General features: G+C 36.2%; 1 protein-coding gene across 3 annotated transcripts in view; it reads right to left on the reverse strand.

Annotated features, from left to right (window-relative positions):
- Positions 1-21868, reverse strand: part of ATP2C1 (ATPase secretory pathway Ca2+ transporting 1) — a 53010-nt gene that overhangs the window by 18005 nt on the left and 13137 nt on the right. For all 3 annotated transcript variants that reach the window (XM_060781823.2, XM_060781821.2, XM_060781822.2), the window contains 14 exons: positions 20799-20909; positions 19311-19427; positions 17580-17669; positions 13611-13646; positions 11959-12020; positions 9819-9927; positions 8945-9100; positions 7961-8029; positions 5992-6067; positions 5805-5871; positions 2730-2854; positions 2080-2177; positions 820-915; positions 640-729 (listed from right to left, as the gene is read on the reverse strand). In XM_060781823.2, coding sequence (XP_060637806.2) covers positions 640-729; positions 820-915; positions 2080-2177; positions 2730-2854; positions 5805-5871; positions 5992-6067; positions 7961-8029; positions 8945-9100; positions 9819-9927; positions 11959-12020; positions 13611-13646; positions 17580-17669; positions 19311-19427; positions 20799-20867 — 1260 coding nt within the window. In that variant the 5' untranslated portion in view covers positions 20868-20909. The remainder of the gene's footprint in view (positions 1-639; positions 730-819; positions 916-2079; positions 2178-2729; positions 2855-5804; positions 5872-5991; positions 6068-7960; positions 8030-8944; positions 9101-9818; positions 9928-11958; positions 12021-13610; positions 13647-17579; positions 17670-19310; positions 19428-20798; positions 20910-21868) is intronic.

The raw sequence follows: 21868 nt of genomic DNA on the forward strand, positions 1-21868 counted from the left end.
AAAAAACTCACAGCAACCCTTACAGCTGGATTTATTATACAAGATACAAATAACAACTTATTATGTAATGTAGGCAAAATGCTCAAATAGCCCAATCATACACAGGCTTATCAGCAGCGTCAATAAGATCAATGGTATTCCCAAGTAAGTCTGCAATCCTAAACAAGACAAGACTTGAAATTCATTAGAGCAAACTCCTACCAATGAAATGTAACTGAAAGTGGGTCAGATGAAAATTTTCATGCTGATTGAACAACAAACAAGAGATTTTCATTCCGCTTACTCCAGGTTGTTCATTCTATATCTTTGGTTGAATACATTCTGAACTCTACCTTCCTAGCCACACTCCGATCCAATTCACACTGCAGTAAGTTTCCAACTTATTTCATTTATTCTACACACTGCACATTTTCCAGGATTGCCCACACATGGAAACAAAGCACATCCAGTTTTTTTATTTTCCTTATTCTATATGCAAGGCTACAATATATTCAAGGTTCCCAATAATTATTGTTTCTACTTTAACAAATCACCACAAGAAAGGTATTACAAACCTCCTACTCCTTTGGAATACATCCCAAAAACCCTGTCTTTATAAACCAGTAAGGACTCTGTTGCATGTCACAACATGCCACTCACCTTCATTGCAAGTGCAATTAAAGCCCCTTCTGTTGGTTTTCCCATTAAAGTGTTGTTCCGAATCACAGCATCATTGCATACACACCCAGCCTGTAGATGGGAAATAAATAATGTTCAAATAATACACAGATGTCTATATATTGTGGGAGGTGGGAAGAGCATTTATATTCAAGATCTTACCTCAATAATTCTGCTAACAGACGGTTTAGTAAATCCATGAACAATATCACCTTCAACCATGACTTCTCCAAACCTGTTATACCCCACTCCAGTAACCTGGGACAAAACAGACAATATTTATTGTACAAAGCAACTTACACACATCTTTCAAACTGAGATAAGAGGGCAGGGAATCAGAAGATACTGATTGTGAAATAGTAATCCTTAATGCTCCTAAAGAACCTTTTCAAACCACAAAAGCCAAAGCCTGGTCTACAGAGAAAAATGATGAACATCCAAAAGCACCTCTATCCTACATGGGCCCTAGTCCCTTCGGACTGCAACTGGCATGGCTTTCACAACAAAGATAGAAGAAAAGCAGCCAGGTTGACCTCAATATGCCAGGACCAAGCCACTTCTAAACGTAAATCCCCATTTCTTTTTTTCCTTGGGTGCAGTTCAGTTTGCAAGCCTTAGGGTAGGGATGGTTAAATTCACCACTCTAAGAGTCTTTTTAACTAAAGGCGGGGGGTGGGGTAATAATTTTTTAAAAAACAAATAAAGAAATGGTTATAAGATCTCCAGAAATCAAAAGATGTGGAGTAAAGTATACAGACTTCTGTGAAAATATCGGTGAACTTGTCACAGTAACACACAACCTCGTTAATACATTACAGATGACAATTTGGCTTCCTTTCAGATCAGTGGTTCTCAACCTGTGGGTTCCCAGATGTTTTGGGCTTCAACTCCCAGAAATCCTAACAGCTGATAAACTGGTAGGGTTTTCAGGGAGTTGTAGGCCAAAACACCTGGGGACCCACAGGTTGAGAACCACTGTTTTAGAACATCTCATAGTAGGGCTTTCAGGGCAAACATCATTTAGAAGTGGCTTACTAGTTATTTCTTTTGCACAGTATTAATATTTCAGAAAAGGTAATAAGAAGTGAAAATATGGCTCAGACCCACTCCGCCCATCGCCTGCCTCCTCCCGGCATCAGCACAGGGTCGCTCATTCTGTCCTTATGTCAGGAGGCCTGAGGAAGACATGCAGTGGCTCCTAGCCACGGTATGCCTTCCTCCCTTGTCCTTTCAGCATAAGGATACAGCGGGCCGCCACATCCTTATGCCCAGAGCACAGGGAAAATTTTGAGGGTGGACACAAGGCCCTAGAGGGCAGTGTCTGGCCTGCAGGGCTTAGTTTGGCCATGGCTGCTCTAGAAACATTGTTGTATTTACATGTGTAAATAAGAAAGATATGATCACCTATTATTCATTACATACCTCAGCATGCAGTCCATCTGCTGTAAATATATGGGTAACAGTCATTTCATTCTTTGTCAGTGTACCAGTCTTATCAGAACAAATCACATTGCAGCAGCCTGAAAAGAATGAGGTTATCATACAGTGATTATGGCATGTTTAAGCAAAATTATTTCACCATACAATCTTTGGGATTGGAAACATATTTACAAGTCAAAAAAAGCAGGCATATCTAAATTCTGTTTCTCCTTTACAAGCCCCATTTTAGTGTATGTTCTGATACAATCCTGCAGTCCCACAGAGTCCCTTAACAAATGCTACTTTTTCAGTTTTAGGCTAGAATACATGCAAGTATTGATTTTTAAATGGATGGTTTAGTGCTATCAACAAGACAAGACAAGACAAGACAAGACAAGACAAGACAAGACAATCAACATTAATAAGTTGAAATGTGCCTTATATGTTGGAAACTGCCATGGATCCCTTTGGGGAGAAGGGGGCGGTATACAAATAAAGTTTTATTATTGGGTTGCTGTGAGTTTTCTGGGCTATATGGCCATGTTCCAGAAGTATTCACCCACATCTATGGCAGGCATCCTCAGAGATTGAGAGACGGGTTATATAGTGATATAGATATGGATAGTAGATCTCTACATTTTGGTTATCCTTACCTAGTGTTTCAACAATTGGTAGCTTTTTGACGATAGCCTGTTTCTTAACCATTCTCATCACACCAAGAGCCAATGTTACTGTTACAACAATAGGCAGCCCTTCAGGGATTGCAGCTACAGCCAAACTGTAATTTTAAAGAGGAAATGTTTCAATTATTTATTTCAAAGTTGTGTGTACATATGAAACATAGAAAATGTGTTACTTGTATCATTACTTCTCAAACTGGTACATACAACACAGTAAACATCTTGAAAATTTTGGAGCATTGGGTTTCATTGCAATTATTAACAAGTTAGGCTCCGTCCATCTCCAGGTCCTTTTGTATATGTGACATGGCATTAACGCTTTGTCTTAAAAGTAATGTAGCAAAAGAAAATCTACTGAAGAATATAACTATCATTTTTGACATATTCAGAATTTGAAATGCTTGTCCATGTTTACTGTCAGCATTACTCTTTTAGGAATTGTATATCCTGAAAATGTCTCATAAACAATAAACATAGTAAAATAATGCCTGTAAAAATATCAAAGTCCTTGTAAAAAGTGGCCTTTCAATTTCTATCAGTGTGGTACACCAACTGGTGAGATGTAATAAGTTGAGAACCAAAGATTTGTAGGACTGAGTACAAACGCTTCACAAACAATTTTGCACTCTTAAAAAAAGGACCTATGAAACAGCAAAAGAAAAAAAATGGCTCGCCCAGACTGTGTGCAAACGACATTATTCTCATTTTGATGCTTCTGTGAGATCTTCTTATATTGTTTATGTTATGTCCCTTAAAGTCATTTCTTAGTTTTGGTGACGTTAAGGTGAATCTATTACAGATCACCAACAGTTCCAGCTGATCATTTTATAAAAGCTTTGCCAGAAATACAGACTGAGAAATGAACCAGCTACAGAAAGGAAGCTACCATATATTTAAAAAGACTACGGGAGGTAGTGATGAAACCTTCCCCACGTCAACCACATATATTTAGGAGTAAATATAGAACAGTCTTAGTTTATTAGTATGTCCATATCAACAACCAAGCTTGCAAACTTCGTGTTTTGTTTGTTTGTTTGTTTTTAATGCACTACAACTGTTTAGTTCACTCCTGACACGATAAATAAATAAATCAAAAACACTAAAATCAAAAGCCAAACAGAATTAGTATATTATATGAATAGGTATCCCATGGATATACCCAATATGTTACAGAAACATCATAATCTGGTAGGTGGAGGACATATATGAATGTGGGAATTCCACATATATACAATCTGTGGCATTTCCAGTTTAGAAGATTGTATTGCATTTATTCCTTGCCCCACTTTTCTCCTGACATAGGGACTCAAGATGGTTAAAAATAAATATGACACAATGCAAATTAAAACAATATAGTGCATTCAAATATAAATGTATTTAAAAAACATTTAAACACTTCGTGCCATTAAGCATTAAAATATTAACAAGCATTAAAAATCCAACCCCATCCCAAAACCCCAAGCCTACTATCCACAGTTGTCCACCTCTCATCAATAAACAGTAGGATAAGGAAAATCCATAAGGATAGCTGCCAAAACTAAATATAAGGAAACGAATTAGCAGAAAACAGGCAACATGTATCCAGGCAATCAATGATCTATTGTGCATTAATAAATGGCCCAATGTGTTTCTATGGATTCAAAGGTTTTCTTCAGGGCTGTTGAAAATTTTAAAAAGAGTAATTCATTTCTTGGAATACAATTCTGCAACAGAATTTATATTTTCGGTTACAGAAGAGATTATTGATGAGAGTATTCTGACAAGAAAAGAGAATGGAGTTTGAAATTAACATATTTGGACCAGGGAAGCCAAAATGAGGATCACAACCTCATTCTACTCTTGTAACTTTTGCTAAGTTTTTTTTACAGGTCCCTTTGTCTGGTGCTTGAATGTTATTTTTTTAAAGCCTTCATTTCCCCCTCCTGATCCTCTGTTGACACACACAAGAAAAACCATCTTTAGTCTTCATTTCCATGATTTTTCTCTATGTCTAATAAATGGTATGTATTAGCTCCAGAAATTTCTGAAGTTAAAATCCAAACAGTATGTACATAGGCAACGTATAAATGTAATAAAGCTTTTATACACTTGAAAATTATGTGTTTTTTTGGTTTTTATTATGCATTGTCTCCCTTTTTACGATTTTATAGAAGGCATTTGAGACAAAAAACAAAATAAAAAAGGGCTGGCCTTTTTATTAATAAATCATTCTTCTGAGCATTGTTTTCTGCTGCCAAACTGAATATACAAACAATGTTGGGTCAAGCAGATCAGTGTTTCTGGTTTCATATAAAGCGGATTTGAACTATACTAAAAATGCTTAAGGAACATGCTTAATAAGGTGAAAGATTCTGCCAGAGCATGAGACATTTCAGCTTCCTCCCTAACGATAAGTCAGCTTCTGTTAGTGTGTATCTATGTATATGGAAGGCAGAATGGAGAAGACGAAAAAAATCTTATGACAAAAGAGGGACATATAAGATAGTTTACACAGAGCAATAAACCAGAATCAAAGGCAACTTCACATTAAGATGCCACAAAAACTTCTTTGGGAATCTAGAAGTGAAACAGCTGTTACCTTTAAAGCTGAACAAAATGACCATTATTTATTTACAGCACCAGACAGACAGTTGGACTTTTACTATCCAAATACTTATAATTTGATACCTATAGGGGGAAAATGACCCAGCATAGAAAATACCTTCCTGCTTAATGGCATAATAATACTTGAACTTGTTTCAGATTTTATGATATGGAAGTGTGTTCCTACTGCCCTGCTGTTCTAGAGTTTATGTATCCTACATGCAATCCTGTTGAAGAGTTTAAAAATAAACCATCTCTCAGTTTTATAGTTTTTAAACAGATGGAACTACCTCTCTGCAACAATAACATTTATTTTGGCAGCCAGCCCCTCTAGTAGCACACTCAATTTTATAAGAAATTAACACAAATTATGTTAATTTCTTTTTGCCTATTGACAAGATCTACACAATCCTTTTTCAGACTGGCGCTCATGAAGTCACATATTATAGCACAAAACAATCTCACCTCACACCTATGGTAAACATATCGAGGATGTGCTTTCCTTGTAGCCAGCCAACCAACATGATTATGCCTATAATAAAAGCAAATTGAACATTTAAAGGTCAATCCTTGTTCAAATATCCACACAGCTCTCACAATCAGTTAGACAATGCAAGGACACGAAAGCTCAGTAAAGCATTTGTTTTCTTACCAATTATACCAAAGGAATATAGAGAAAGTTGCTTTCCAAGTAGATCCATGCTCCTCTGCAAAGGTGTCTTTGGAGCCTGGATAACATAAAATATATTTGATAATATTAATGCAAGGCTGTAAGGTTTTACTAATCCTACTGATTTGTCAATTTTGTATTATTTTTCCATAGTGTTCTGCAACATATTGGTGCAATGACCCCTCTAGAAATCATACTGCATTTTAAAAAAATTACACTATGTATCCGTTGTCTGTGAATGAAAAGGCAGGCTAAAATTGTATTGGTACAGACACAGCAGCAGGCAACAACTTGAGGAATATTGTAGTCCTCTATAACAACTGGGTCTTGTGGCATCTTAAAGGCAACTTTTATTTAGTATAAGTTCTCATGGACTTGTGTCCACTTCACCAGATACATATCTAAATATGAACCATCATGGAGGTTAAGATCTTCTGGGAAGGCCCTGCTCTTGGTCCCACTACCTTTGCAGGTACAACTGGTGGGGATGAGAGACAGGGACTTCTCAGTGGTGGCCCCTTGGTTGCAAAACTCCCTCCCTAGAGGGATTTGATCAGCCCCTTCCCTCTTGTCATTTCACAAACAAGTGAAAACTTGACTTTGGGAGTGAGCATTTGGCCCAGAATAATTATCTGAGCAATACAGTTGGAATTGGCTTTGGATTATCTGCACAATAATAATCTGGCTTTCGATATATGCACAATAGTTGTCTAATGTTTACATATATTGTTTTAACGTTGTTTTAAATTGTTGACTGCTTTTAATTGTTGTTGTTCGGGCATGAAACAATGCCACTTATGTAAGCCGCCCTGAGTCCCCTTCAGGGTGAGAAGAGCAGAATATAAATGTCATAAATAAATAAATAAATTCTTATTAATGTGCCATAAAAATGCAGTAGAATTTCTATAAAGATTTCTACATTACACTTAACTATGTTTCCATGTGCAAACAATGAAAAAAATGTTAGTATCCTGAAGAATGTTGAAATGGATTGGCCTATCCCAAAGGGTTGGTGTGTAAAGGGTGGTGTAAAAGGCAGACGTCAGGCCCAGCTCGCTGAAGTTAAGCAGAGCTGAGGGGGTGGAACAATCAGACTGTCTCTAAGGCAGAAGTGCAGTCTGATTGGCTGATAGAATTGGAGGGAAAAGCTCAGCAGCTGGAGATGGGTGGAGCCAGAACCAAAGAAAGAAGACAGCAGCCATTTTAAGATCAGTTAGGGACTTGGTGGTGAATGAAGAAGGAGCTAGGAGTCTGAAGGGAAGGAAGGAAGAGATTTTGGGAATGTTTTGGGTTATAAGAAAGAAACCTCTTTGGGCCTCTATGGAGTTTAGAGTGCTGTGAAGGAAAGATGGGAGATTTTTAAAGGTTTTAAAAGATTCCTGTTTGAATTTCTATGTGTGGAACTTTGTTTAAAGAAACTCAAGAATATAAGTACAACCCTCTGTATTGAAGAAACGCCTGACAAGTTAACTGCAACCAATAAGCTTATTGACGGTTCAAAACAAGCAACATTTCCTGTTATACTCCAACTGAAGTCTTTGTGTAGCTTTATGAACATCCCCGTAAAGGAGGTGGCCTATTGAAATAAAAAAATGGTGGAAGTGAATGTAATCCTTGAAACATATTTGGAAGGAACAAAGGCAAAATAAAAATATACAGTGGAGATTTTCTCCACTGTCTGGCTTACTGTGATTGAGGGTGTGCTCTAATTCCCTTGCAGCCTCGCCTTGGGCCAAGCCTTACTGTTTGCCTTTTGTCCTCTATCTTGTGTGTAATGTGCCTGAGGCAAACTCTGCCTCCCCTCAGTCCTCTATTGTGTGTGATCATTGGTGGGCTGATCATTTTATAAACGTAGTAGCAAACTAGAGTCCAATTTCAAGTTACTAAAGCATGCAAAATCATCTTAGGAAGTGGGAATGTTTATGTTGCTCTTTCACAAATAACAACTTACTTCCTCTGCTTGCATCATTTTGAAAACTTCGCCAAACTCAGAGTTTTCTCCAGTTCCAATCACAATCCCCTACAAAATAAAAATGTAAGCAATTCAAAATTTAAGCAAATGTGGACTGGGAATTAAATTAGAGATTTTAATTCTTCATAGCAGTGAAAGATAATGAAATGTATGGTGACCTGATTTCAGTTTTTCTTTAAATACCCATGGTCCATCGATATTTTAAATGTGTATAAGTAGATGTTCAAGTTCTCTGAACAGTTAAAGAATTACTACTCTATGTCAAATGAGCCTGAGAAGTGCATTTTGATTAAACTCATAAAATATTTTGCTAAATTAGGTCCAGGTTGATGTATTCCAGTAGTCTTCATAAAATTCCCAGCAACCACACAAAAAACCGGCCTGTAAACCAATTTTTATCCTCTAGCTAACTCTAGTATGTGCAAAATATGCTATTATTTGCAATGACTGTCCATAAAATACATTTAAAGATTAGGATTCCATACATTTAAAGTAGTGGTTCCCAACCTTTTTTTGAGCAGGGACCACTTGACCAGAGGCCACTTTGACCAGAGACACAAATCACTTTTTGGTCAACTTTAGTTTCAGTTTGATTATTTGGGGTGCTGATTCAGAAAACTGCATGGGATAGACCACATCAGCTCTAGTTTCTGATACAGAACATATGCCATCCAGTCGTCGCCATCTGCTCTCCCACAGAAAACCATATTTAATAAGTCTTGGAACTATAAGAGGATTTCATGAGACCAGTCGCTCATTGCAACGGTGTAGTAACAGGGAGGCCACGGATCATATTTTAGTTCTTGTGGACCATAGGTTAGGAACCACTGATTTAAAGTCACAATTCACTTCAATTCCATTCATTTTGATATGTGTTCTCTAAACTTGCATCTGTAATGCAGCAATCAGAATTCTTTGCAGATAATCTGGTTCGTTATTTTACTATTATTTGATGGAAAATACCTTTGCTTTCCCACATCGAACCAGTGTCCCCATGAAAGCAATATTGCTTCTTGAAGTAAGGTCTCCATTGGTAGCAGCTGGCTGTGGTGAAGTGCATTTAGAGCAAGGAGTTGTTTCACCCGTCAAACTAGACTCATCAATAGAAAGATCTGCAGCCTTTGAAAGCAAAAGATAACAATATTGAATGTATTACCTTATGATCAGCTTAAGACTCATTCCAAAGGGGAAAATGCATTATCTGCACTTTGTTTCAATGAAGAATGAATACAAATGTGCACAAAATTGCCAATATACTTTTTAACAAGGAAAGGAAATTCAAAAGGAATTTACAAAGTACCACCAGGGGGCCCTAATTAATATTTTACATTTTTTGATATCCTTGCCTTCCTTTCAGTAACCTCAAATTGATACACGTGTCTCTCCTCTTCACTTTGTCCTCAACAATACTGTTTACTAGATATGAATGAAAGGCAAAGAATGATTGATGTTACAAAATATTATATGGTTTGTCTTAATTTTAGGTTTTTTCCTTATATACAATCATTGCCAAACACTTAGCAATTAACTAAAATGAGAACAGTTTTGTACAAAATCAGATCTTCTCTTGGACCATTTTTCCCCTTAAAGTCAGTTTTAAATTTATATTTTAAAAAGTGTAACATTGATATTTCAAAGGAAGTAACTAGCAAAACAACCTTTGGGTATTTCTTGCCTACGAAATTTATTTGAAACTCATACAGTTACTGTAAGGCAACAGGCAACTTGAAGGCACATACACAAATGCAAAGTTCATTCCCATTACTGCCGTTGTCTGCTGTCTGTAAAATCACTACATTCAAACTTTGGTTTATTTTGGAATTTAATGATTATATACCTCAAAGAGGCGTAGATCAGCAGGAACTCGGTCTCCTACGGAGAGGCACACAGTATCACCTGGAACCAAGTCTCTTGCAAGTGTATGTTCCACTCTCCCTTCTCGAACACTGTAGACAGACAAATATATTTTGATAAACATAAAATACTCTAGATTTAATAGCGAACATAGAATAAGATGGATGGAGTGAGTTTAGGCTGCTCCACAAACCAATGGATTCAGATTGGATGAATAGCGAAACCACATAAAAATTAGGCAAAATCCCTTATTGTAAGAGCTGTAGTTCTCAACCTGTGGGTCCCCAGATGTTTTGGCCTTCAACTCCCAGAAATCCTAATAGCTGGTGAACTGGCTGGGATTTCTGAGAGTTGTAGTCCAAAACACCTGGTGACCCACAGGTTGAGAACCACTGTTCTAGATTGTCCTTGAGGTCTCTTGCGGCTCTATAATCATATGAGCAAGAATGGCAGGTTGTTTTACTGGATTGAAATTCTATCTCGAGTCCCTTTGGCAATTACATACTGAATTCTAGGCATAAAGTAGACATTATTCATATATTGGTGTCACCTCTCGCATAATGGTATGATCACTACATTTTTTTTTCTTTTAAGAATGGGATTTTTAGAGTGAAATCTACTCTATTAAGGGAATAAAGTCCATTTTAGGGGAAAGGACTTACTATAACAGTAGATTCTTACAGAATAATGTTCTGAGGAATGACACTTACAGCAGATCCATTAAAACTGACATTATTTCTTGATCATGGATTACTGAACCTCACTGATTTCAAGGGATCTTTTCTAAATATAACTAAGCCCAACCTAGTGTATAATACCCATGAGCCAAGAAGTAATTTGTATTTGCAGGACATTATTTACATATAAGGAATCCCCAAAAGGCCAACTCCCTCTTTAAAAGTCTCTGCAGTACTTATAGGCATAGATATCGATACAGATATACACGTACAATATTTATGAAGTACTTGTCTGCCAACAGGCATTCAAGACAACATAAAACATTAAAAACAAAAAATAAAAAACACACTAAGAAAACATTAAATACTATACTCTTTTAAAACATTTTTTTGACATTCATGGTAATTTCCTTTTCCAGACAGTCCCTGAATAACAGACAAGATAGGTTCTGTAGGTTTGTTCTTAAGATGAATTTGTATGCAAGTTGGAACAGGTACATTTTTAAGTCTAGCTCCAGCCATTTTTTAGCTTTTGGATGTTGGTTTAGCTGTCTGTGCCTCTGTTCTGAAGATTTCACCTCACTTTCTGTCCCTGGGACAAATGGATTTTGGTTGTCGTGGAAACAACGGTTGGCGATAAAGCTTCAGTGGAGACACCTTACAGGAATGAATTTCCCTTCCTAGGAGTAGATTTCTCTCACTTCCTGTTGTAACTAAGAGTCGTATTTGTCAGATATCTGTAATTTGGGGACTGCCTGTATTTTAACAGTGTTACACTTACCATTCCCTCTGTTATTCATCAAACACATTCTTAAATTCTAGTAATTACAGAACCACTTTTATTTTTTTTAAAAAAAAACATTTATTCTAAAGATTTCCAATGAAGAGATTCTATTTTACAAGTTAATTAAGTACCAAGTTCACACAACATAACAAGTCAGGGAACTTTGCCAAAAACCGCAAGACCTGGCTTATCTCTAATAAGCACCATGCTAGCATATAAAGTACAGTAGTTCTTATTTGCAGTGGAGTGGTTGAACAAACTGCCAGGTTTTACGCTATGCTTTGTATATCATGCTAAATTGCTGGTTTTCCCAATGAACTAAAGGAATAATAGATAAGCAAATCTAAAATGAACTGTAGATTGTGCCTTTGATTTACTGGAACAAAAACAAAGTAGATAAGCAGTTGCAGCTAGACTTGCATAAAATGACAATCATGAAGCAAAGCTCTCTAATTTGCTCAACCTCTCCTGCTACAAGTGGGAGTAATCAAGTGTATTGTACCATAATACAGCTTGTCCATAGTAGGCTATGTTTCCCATAGAACTTTGTGTTCTTGTGTCATAGTGCTCTCAGGCAACTGAGGTGCAAATATAAGATATACTATGTTATTGAGAAGCCATTTTTAGCTAAGTCAAAATGTGAACAATAAGATAAATCATACCAATGGCATCCTGGAGGTACAAGTTTACTTAACTCTTCAAGAGATTTTTCTGAGCGATATTCCTGCAGGTACACAAAAAGAAAATAACAATCATTACATCTGACTGATATTTGCCATTGATGTTTGTCTTTTTCTGTATGTTCCCAAGACTTGGAACACAGAAATGTTTCTACTTGACAACAACAACATGTAAGAGCCAAAAGATTGACTCTATCAACACAAAACAAAAAACAAAAAACCACTGACTAGAATTATTTTTTTTTCTTGTGAAGAATACAGAACAGTTTTCACCTATGAAATTAATCTTAGCATAATGTGAGAATAAGATCAAGGTTTTTCCTGACATTAAGTCTAGTTGCGTCCGAATAGAGGGGGTGGTGCTCATCTCCATTTCTAAGCCAAAGAGCATTGTCAATAGACACCTCCAAGGTCATGTGACTTGCATGACTGCAAGTGGTACCTATTGATCTATTCACATTTGCATGTTTTTGAACTGCTAGGTCGGCAAAAGCTGAGCCTAGCAGCAGGAGCTCACCCTCTCTCCGGATGTGAACCACCAACCTTTTGGTCAGCAAGTTCAGCAGCTCTGCAATTTAACCCGCTGCGCCACCAGGGGACCCTACTGTGTTAGTAATTTATCCTCACAGTTTTTCTCTAGATTTTCAAATATGAACATAAATAGCAAACTTTCAAGCAGCGAACGTATGTAATGTTCATATACCCAAATCTAACCACCTCTCTTTCTACCACTTTTTCAGACCATGTCATGAATATGATGAATAAGCTGCTCTTGCAAATGCGCATGTTAAAGGGAAGTGAATTAGCTATTATGCTTCTACCATGCACTGACAATTTCTTAATTAATTTTAATACTAATTATGGAATTACAATATTATAACATACACAGCAAGATTACATGAAGAAAGCCCTCACAGATACACCTCATTCAATTGTGAGTCCCAGCATGTTACTATGTGAGTCACATAATGAGGTTCTTTCTTCAAAATTTCCATGGTTTTAACTTATTTTGGGAAGCTCTAGAAAGAATTGTCATCACTGTATGGCCATTTTAAAGACAGGCTCCTTCCATCTCTTTCCATATGTCATAGTTAAATTTTATTCAGATACATTGTTAGCATGCCTTCATGTCATTTCCAACTTATGGTAACACATAGCCTATATATTAAACATGAGTGAATAAAATATAGGTTACTTGAGTGCTAATGCTGTATGTATGCGTGCACTTTCTAGTCATCTGACTTATAATGACCACATTAATTTTTCTTATGGTTTTTAAAGAAAATAACACTGGTTTGCCAGTTCCTTTTTCTGAAATACAGCCTAGAGCACCTGTATTTCTTAGTGGTTAGTACCCATCCAAATACTAACCAGTATTTTCCCTGAATTAGCTTCCAGGATCAGCCAGGATCTGATGCTTTCCGAGTGTTTAGCCCTCACGGTTAATGACTGATATGATATTCTTTCTATTCTGTTACTAACAAGAAATACAAGGCCTGTTTGGATCATTCCATTTCAAAATACCTGAGAACTGCTGACCTAACTTTTCAAATTGCTACTATGGTTACCAGTTGGTAAATACAGCTTTTCTAAAACAGCTTACGCTTGGGGTAAAGTGGGTTAAAAATTCTTACCTGAACAAAGGCAACTGTAACAACAATAACTATTGCCTGTAAAAAAGAACACACATGGTTACAGGCTGACGTGACCTTCTAATTGTTGAGTGAAATATGTAGGTTACATTCAGATGTATTGTTTTAATCAATGCATGAAAATTATTTCGATTATTTTTTTCATACTACTTTGTAGAATTAATGCAGTCTGATGCCACCATAACTAACATGGCTCAATGCTATGGAATCCTGGGAGTTATAGTTTAGAGGCACCAGCAGTTGTTGGCAGAGAAAGCTAAAGTCCTTGCAATACTACAAGTCCCATGATTCCATACCACTGAATCATGGTAGTGCAAGAGGTATTGGACTGCATAAATTCTACACTGTAGATGCATCCTATGATTATGGTTGACAAACTAAAGGTCAAAAGTATATATGAATATACTTAGATGACACAAAGTGAAGGTCCAAACGACACATACATGTACTTAGATCATTACACATTAAGGAGAACCATGCAAGAAAATCACTACATAGAATAAAAATATGATAATCAAGTACAGTAGCTTTGAAAACATTGCAGCCTATGTGGTTCACATGTTAGCAACAGGGATAAGTTAGTCTCCTCTATGGTTCAATAAAGCATGCAAGTTTACTCCAGTTAAGAAATACTCTCTGAAAGGAGATCCAATTGACATCAATTATGTTTTCATTCTAGTGTCAAGTGAAAAACTGTTTGCTCCCTAAAGGCTTTGGGACCAAACTGGTTTCACACAAATTTTCACACATATATAGTTTTAAATTAATTTAAATTATTCTACCCAGATTTATTTGCTTAATATGTTTTTAGCCTTGAACAATAATTTTTATGGCTTACATCTTTTTAACTAGTCAGGTTTCATTGTACATAGCCCTGAAGTCATTAGACAGAAATGATTTTCAAATGTTTATTTATGTTTTATTTTATAGTTAGTTTTATGTGTATATTTGATTTCTATAGTTTTTTAAATGCTGTGACGTGCTTTGGGTCCCATTTAGGGAGAAAAGCGGGATATAAATAAAGATTTATTATTATTAAGGTGGGATGTAAATATTAATATAATAAATTCAGCTCTTTAAAAATGGTGATAGGCAATATTTCACCAGTCTTTTCGTCATATAAAAGTTATTTTATTCAACAACAACAAAAATGCAGTGTGTGTGTGTGTGTGTGTGTGTGTGTATATATATATATATATATATATATATATATATATATAGGCTATAGTTCAATGGTATGTGAGATAGCAATCCAGAAGCCCCAGAATGAATCAGTTCTGCCTAGATGAGGTCAAAGAATGTGATGTCATGTGAGTTTGGGTAAGGATCTTCCACAGATAAAAATATGCAAGTTTGGCCTTTTCTTCTCTGTCCCTCAGAGAAATTGCAAATGGTGGTCCCTCTCTGACAACAGAACTCAAAGAGTAGTTGTATTAGGGATATAGTAGTGGATGCACTGAAATGGCTATGAATACAGAGGATCCATAGCTCTCCTGATCTCCAAACTGCCTAGAAATGAATTCCAACTATGGTATAGGAGCAGATTATTCTCTTCCATGTGTTTTGGCTAAAGGAAGAAAAATAAAGCAGATACTAAAGGAAGAAAGTAGCTTACTCTCTACTCCTCCCTGACTGCATTATATCAATGTGTAGGAACAGAGAGCACTGTAGAGGTACTTTTAAGAGATTTCCTCAGTATCTTCATCATTGATTAGGAATACAGCACCCCTCCAAATGTTGTTGAGCTGCATCTCCCAACAGCATCACCCAACATAACCATTGGCAAGGAACGCGAGTAGTTACAGTTCAATATAACATATGGATAGTCACACATTTCCCACCCCTGACCGTAATGAAAACAACAAGGTGCTTTAACAATTTAGTACACTACTTTAGAAATTTCAGTGGGACAGAAGAGATAAGCCACAAAAATGATATTCCCATTTTGCTTGTATCTGTACAGCACTTCCAACTCTTCTGTATACTTCTCAAGAATACATACTTCAAGCCTCTGCTGGGAAATTAGTAGCATGAAGTGTGGTTTAGTTAGGGAATCCAGGCATAACTTTTAGGTTTCAAAAGATTAACACCATAAAAGTATTTGAATAATCCTGGATTAGCACCAGACAGTAAAAAGGCTGGTTACAAATGTCCCTTTGGATGTTTAGCACTCGAAACAAGCGCAAATCTACTCATCTGAAATTCAGTCTTCTGCTCTGCACTTCTTTGTAGTTAACATCATTTATCCACTCTTACAGAGCGATACACAATGGCTGCTGACACACTATGAGTGCCAGCAGGATGGTTCAAGCATCAGAGTTTGGCCAATAACCTAACCAAGCAAACAGGTTTTAATCACAAGTTCTACACTTCTTAAAATTTCTGTTTATAACTGTCATTGTTACAGATCTTTCCATTCAACTGGAAACCATGTGACTAAACAGAGCCTTAAATTACTTTGGCTTTGCACAGGACAATCAGTTATGTTTCTGGGAGAAAGGAGAGAATAAATAGTATGTGCATTGTTTTCAGTCTTTTTTTTGGCCTGTAGCCAAAATACTGCAAAGAAAACTGTAGAGAGAAATGAATACAGTTACCAGTGCAGAAGCATGGAAAATAATTTCCTAAAGCCTTTTCTCATCAAGACATTTCAACATGTAAGGTATCAAGAGATTATAAGACCTTCTGGAATAGAAAGTATTTATTTACCATGTCCTGATTCCTTGCCAGAATAAGCTCTTGTTCAAGCCAAGTAGTCCATCCTATCCAAAACCTAATACTCTGTAAATTAGTAGATGTACATGGTTGTTATACCTAATCTACCAGCTCTCTTTAGTGTAAATGCAAGAAGGAGCCTGCATCATGGATGTAAGCCAAAAGACTTGGCAACAGACATGTTAAATCTGTGAAAATTGTGAGACTAAGAAAAAGGTTTCTTCCTTTTTTCTTAAAAATTAAGATTTTCAGGAAAATTTGGGGGCAAATGCAGTGTCTTTTACAGCAGGCCTCTTCAATTTGCAGCCCCTCAGGTGTTTGGGACTTTAGCTCCCAGAATTCCTGCCCATTACAAAGCTGGGAGTTGGGGGCCCAAACATCTGGAGATCCACAGGTTGAGGAGGCCTGCTTTACAAAATGTTTTCTGTGCTTTTAGAAAGATAAAATTAATTATGTCTAATTTCATTTGGCATCGTTATTGTGTTTGGAATATTTTAAAATAATTGAAATAGTTTTGAGGAAGTAGTGAGCACACTGTCTCAAATATTCTCATTTTAAGAGAAATTATTCCCATAACCAATTTATTCAGGGGAAATGATCTGCAAAAAGAAAAAAAAGAATCAAGCAAATTAAGCAGAAAAATATTTTTTCTGAATGGGGGGGGGGGAGGCTTGGACTTTCAAATATCTACTTAATGATCAAAAGTATCTCATGATAATCGAACATATTTCACTAATCAAAGTAATAAATATCTTTTCCCCAAATAAGCAGAGATGTCAGAAAGTGAAAATGAGTTTTTTAAAGCCCATTCCCAAACAGCAAAATTTGATACTCTTCTATTATCTGGGCGGAGAGGGCCAAGACAGAGAGGAGGGGGGGATTGAAGGAGTTAAACAATTCCCCCTCTGTTTTCCTGTTATTCCCCCACCCATGTCACCACCATTGAAAAATCCATTGTTTATGACATGGAAGGTGTGTATGTGTGTGTGTTGGGGGGGGGGGGGGGATAACCAGTGAAAATGAGGGAGATTATTTTCCTCTTTCAATTTCCCCCTTCCATAAAATGGAACAGTACCCAAAATTACTTAAGTACATTAGTAAAGTACATTATCCACCTGGACAATTTCTACACCTCTCCTGGGAAACCACGGTTATTAGGGTAATATGGAACTATATGTAAAGAGAAATGTAAATCATAAGCTTTTATTTGAGTTAAAACAAATTTTATAATCTTACCACAGTGATACTGACGGCATCATCAAACTGATGCATTATAACACTGATGACTGCGGAAGCCAGGAGAAGCATAATAAGAGGGTTTTTAAACTGCAAATTAAAAGAACATATGTCAACAGCTTTTCTGAATGATGATGATAGAGCAACAACAGTAACAGGCCTTTAACCAATCAGAATAAATGAAATATATTCTAGAGAAAGGCATAGTGAAAAATATTTTACATCTCTAGCATAAACTGTGCTTATAGTGCAAGATGACTGAATTTAAGAGTTTCTTTCACAAACCCTATAGGTTTAACAATTTTGTACTAGAGTTTTTAAGAAACAACAAACTTCCAACAAAACTGGATAAAAATGGAAATTTGATTTTTAAAATACAGAAATGAAACACTTCAAATATTATTGGAAGCATAGCCATAACCATTATTTAAACAAAGATCAAATAGGACAATTGCATGAATGTCTACACAGACATCAAAAACACATGATGTCTATAAAGATCAATATTCCAAAATTGCAGTTTTTGACAACTCATAAACTTTAGATTATAAACAGAAGATGCTGTCATTAAGCTCTCGAGCTCTCTGAAAACCTGAATTTGCACTGTGTGGGTCTTTTATCATGAGGCGCAAATCCAAATCCACAACCAAAGCACCAATTACAGGAGTGCTCCTACAGCACACAGAATAACATCACAATGACTGAAAAGCTACAGAAGTTCAGCATTTTAATCTGAAATTTACAGCGCCCCAGAATTTGAAACAAATTAAAGATCACTGTTATTAAAACAGGATTAAAAGTAGTTAAAAGCATAATTAAAACTTACTGTAGTTTCAAGCTTCACCTGATGGCTGAAAAAAAGCAGGAAGGGAGCCAATCAAATCTCCCATGAAATGGAGTTACACAGTCCAGGACCAGCCAAGAAAAGGCTTTCTCCCAAGTCCCCATGAACTACATCTGTGAAGTTGGTGGGTCAAAGAGAAGGCCCTCCCCTCCAGATCTTAAATTGCGCACTGGTTTATTTAATTAAATAGAGTCTTATAGTCTGGATAGAAGCTGTTTAGGGATTCAAATGGCCAAAAACAACACCTTTAATTCTGCCCAGAAACGGAGCAGTAATCAATGCAGCAACATCAAGACACTCATATGATCTGTGTTGCCAGTCTCTGTCAACAGCCTGGTCACAGCATTTTGGACCCACTGAAGTTTCCACACAGTTTCCAGAGGCAACCCCACACAGAGCATATTACAGTAATCCAAACAGGATGCAATCAAGGCACGTTTCACCGTAGCCAGATCTAACTCCTTAAACAGGCACAGCTAGAACAATAGCTTTAACTGTACTGCATTCTGGCCAAACCAAAACCTTAGCATCCGGGCTCAGATCTAAGTCCAAGAGCATATCTAAGCTGCAAACCTGAGATTTCAAGAAGAGTGTAACACCATCCAAGAATCCCAATTCTCTCCACATCCAACCTTCCAACTGACCCAGAGCACTTCTGTCTTGTCTGGATTAAGTTTCAATTTGTTCACACTCCTGCAGTGCATTACTAACAACAGACATTTGTTTAATACAGAAACATCTTCCTTGCTTATCATTGAACCCCAGAACTCCAGGTGACATCTCCAGCAGTTTCATGCATTTATTAAACAGCATGATGGATACTCAACTTATATCAACATTTTTTGCACTGACTTGAGAAAGCTTTCCTAAAGGAAAAAGGCACTTACCTGAGAAATATATTTTTTCCACAATGGTTCTTCCTCACTAATATCAAACTCATTCCATCCATGAAAAGCCCGTCTATGACAAACTTCACAATTTTTCAAGCCATTCTGAAGGTCAGCCTATAAGAATATGAACAATGAAGTGCTTTTTACTATTATGTACATGCAAAACAAGGAATTTATTTCACTGCAATTAGATGCTAATTTTAAAAAGACCAGTGAAACCAAGCCCATTATGTTTCCCTATTATTTCTGGTTTAAACAGTTTTTTACAGCTATTAAATTAGACTCATTACATTTCAAGACTCTGGATGACGCAGCAGGAATTCTGTCACTAAACCAAAAACTGAGAACTATATTGCTGATCTTTTTTTCAAAAGTCGATTAATATCTCCTCCAACTGGAAAAGGTACTGTGCTATTTGGCATTTAGGCACCTGAATAGCTATCTTTTCTCATACTTGATGTCATTTGCAGATGCCTTTTTTCACATGTACTGAATATTTTGTCATTAGTAAATGGACTTCCTGAATATTTGGTATATTAGTATATTCTCTATAGTTTAACTGCTATACTATAGAGAATATTAAGTTCAACACAACTTCACATCTTTGACTTATTATTTTATTTTAAATTTGATTTTAAAATGCTACTGGAAAAATAAACAATTATTTCCCAAAAGAAAACAAAAAAGCCAACAGAATGTTAAGAACTGTGGAATATATTATTCTGTCACTTGAATACTTCCTTACATTTAATTATATATGCCTCTAAGAAGCATTATTATGATAAAAAGTAAAGAAATGTTTTAAGAGACACATTGATAAAGAAAAATGCGTTTCTCAAAAACCAAGCTTAAAAACATTTATTATTTTTCACTGATATCTCATCTCTCTCCAATAATGGGACTCAAGCCAGCTAGCAACACCTTTGAAGAATATTTAAAATAACACAAAAGTGTGAATAAAAGTATAGCTATAAGAAGGTGGTGGGACAGAGAAGGGCCTGATAGGCTCATAAAGGGGAATGTGGTCCAGCACAAAATCCTGGACCCAAGTTGTACTTGAACAAGTCTGTATTTCAGAATCTTATTCCTGATAGTGGGTACTTAACTGGAGACATACTTACAAAAGGCCCTTACAAAAACTGAAACCGCCTCTAATATTTACTGTACATATCATGTTAATGGTTCATCTAAAAGTGCACTAATCCATCAGTGATCAATGCAATATAAAATGAAGTTATTTATTTATTTACAGAATTTTTATTCTGTCATTTTCAGCATGAGCGTGACTCAGGACAACATACAGATTGGCAACATTAAATGCCACAACATACATAAGTTACTCAGGAAAACCCCCGGCAAGGCTGAACAGATTAATAATAATGGTTAAAAAGAGGTTGGTTAGCAGTAGAACAGACCTTTAAATTAAGCAAATAATTAAGAATGTAAAGGAAATGTCTTATTTAAACATCCAATGTTATCACTCACCTGAAGAATGCTTGCAACTTCATTGACTGGTAATTCACTTGCTTTTTTTGAAGCCAGTACAGGAATCATAATTTCATTGTCATCATTAGGCAACTTTTGAAAACGTGCAACCTAAAAATGAAGGAGCTAAACAGATCACTGCACTGTACATTCTCCCACAAATGAACATTTTTTAAAAATCACCCAAAACAAAAGTGATTGCCATTTATGTTCACCTTTGAGTGCATGCCAATTGCTTGAGACATTTCTCCAGAGTAAGAAAAATTACTCCGCAAAGAAATTGTGTGACTTATCAGAATACATATTCCATAATAAAACATTACTACAGCAATAAAAAAGCAGATGTTCCAATTCACAGAGCCTATTATCTACCTACCTGCCTACCTAAATATTTAACCATCTATAGTGCAGTTTTACACAGACACATAAACGCACACACACACAGTTCTTTTGCTCATTATTGTTAATGGTTAAATAAGGAAAGGTATTCAAAACAGTAAACTGATGCCATTCTCTCTTTCCATGCTATCTTCTCCCGCTTTCATCATTTTGTTCTTTTACAAGCTCAAACATAAAACAGAGTTTTAAACTAGTATAAAAGAAAAAAATGTATGTATAAGAAACAAGGCAGAATATATAGGTTTCTGAATAATATGAGGTAATCATATAAGATTCTTATCACATAAGCATCCTTTTAAGCAGAAACATTTCTACTTTACTCAATAACATATTAGATTGATGAAAAGATACACACTGAGAATGTTGATGGGAGGAGGGTTTTTTTTTAAAGCTGACCAAACCTTCTGTTCTTTTTCAAATGTCTGATTGCTCCATAGACATTTACTAGCAGATTATGTAGCAGACAGCTCAGAAAGCAAAATGGATTTAAGGCTCACAAAGATACTGAATCTTAAAAACAACATGTGGTCATACTAATGAAGGATGTGCTACACAAGTATGCAAAACTGCATCAAGCAAATTAAACAAGGAAAGCATCAGAATTTGTAGATAATAATGCTATTTGAAAGGGCTCCTGTGTCATATCTTTTTAAAAGCATATTTAAAATCGA

Source organism: Anolis sagrei, chromosome 6, assembly GCF_037176765.1.
Source record: "Anolis sagrei isolate rAnoSag1 chromosome 6, rAnoSag1.mat, whole genome shotgun sequence".
Taxonomy (NCBI): Eukaryota; Metazoa; Chordata; class Lepidosauria; order Squamata; family Dactyloidae; genus Anolis; species Anolis sagrei.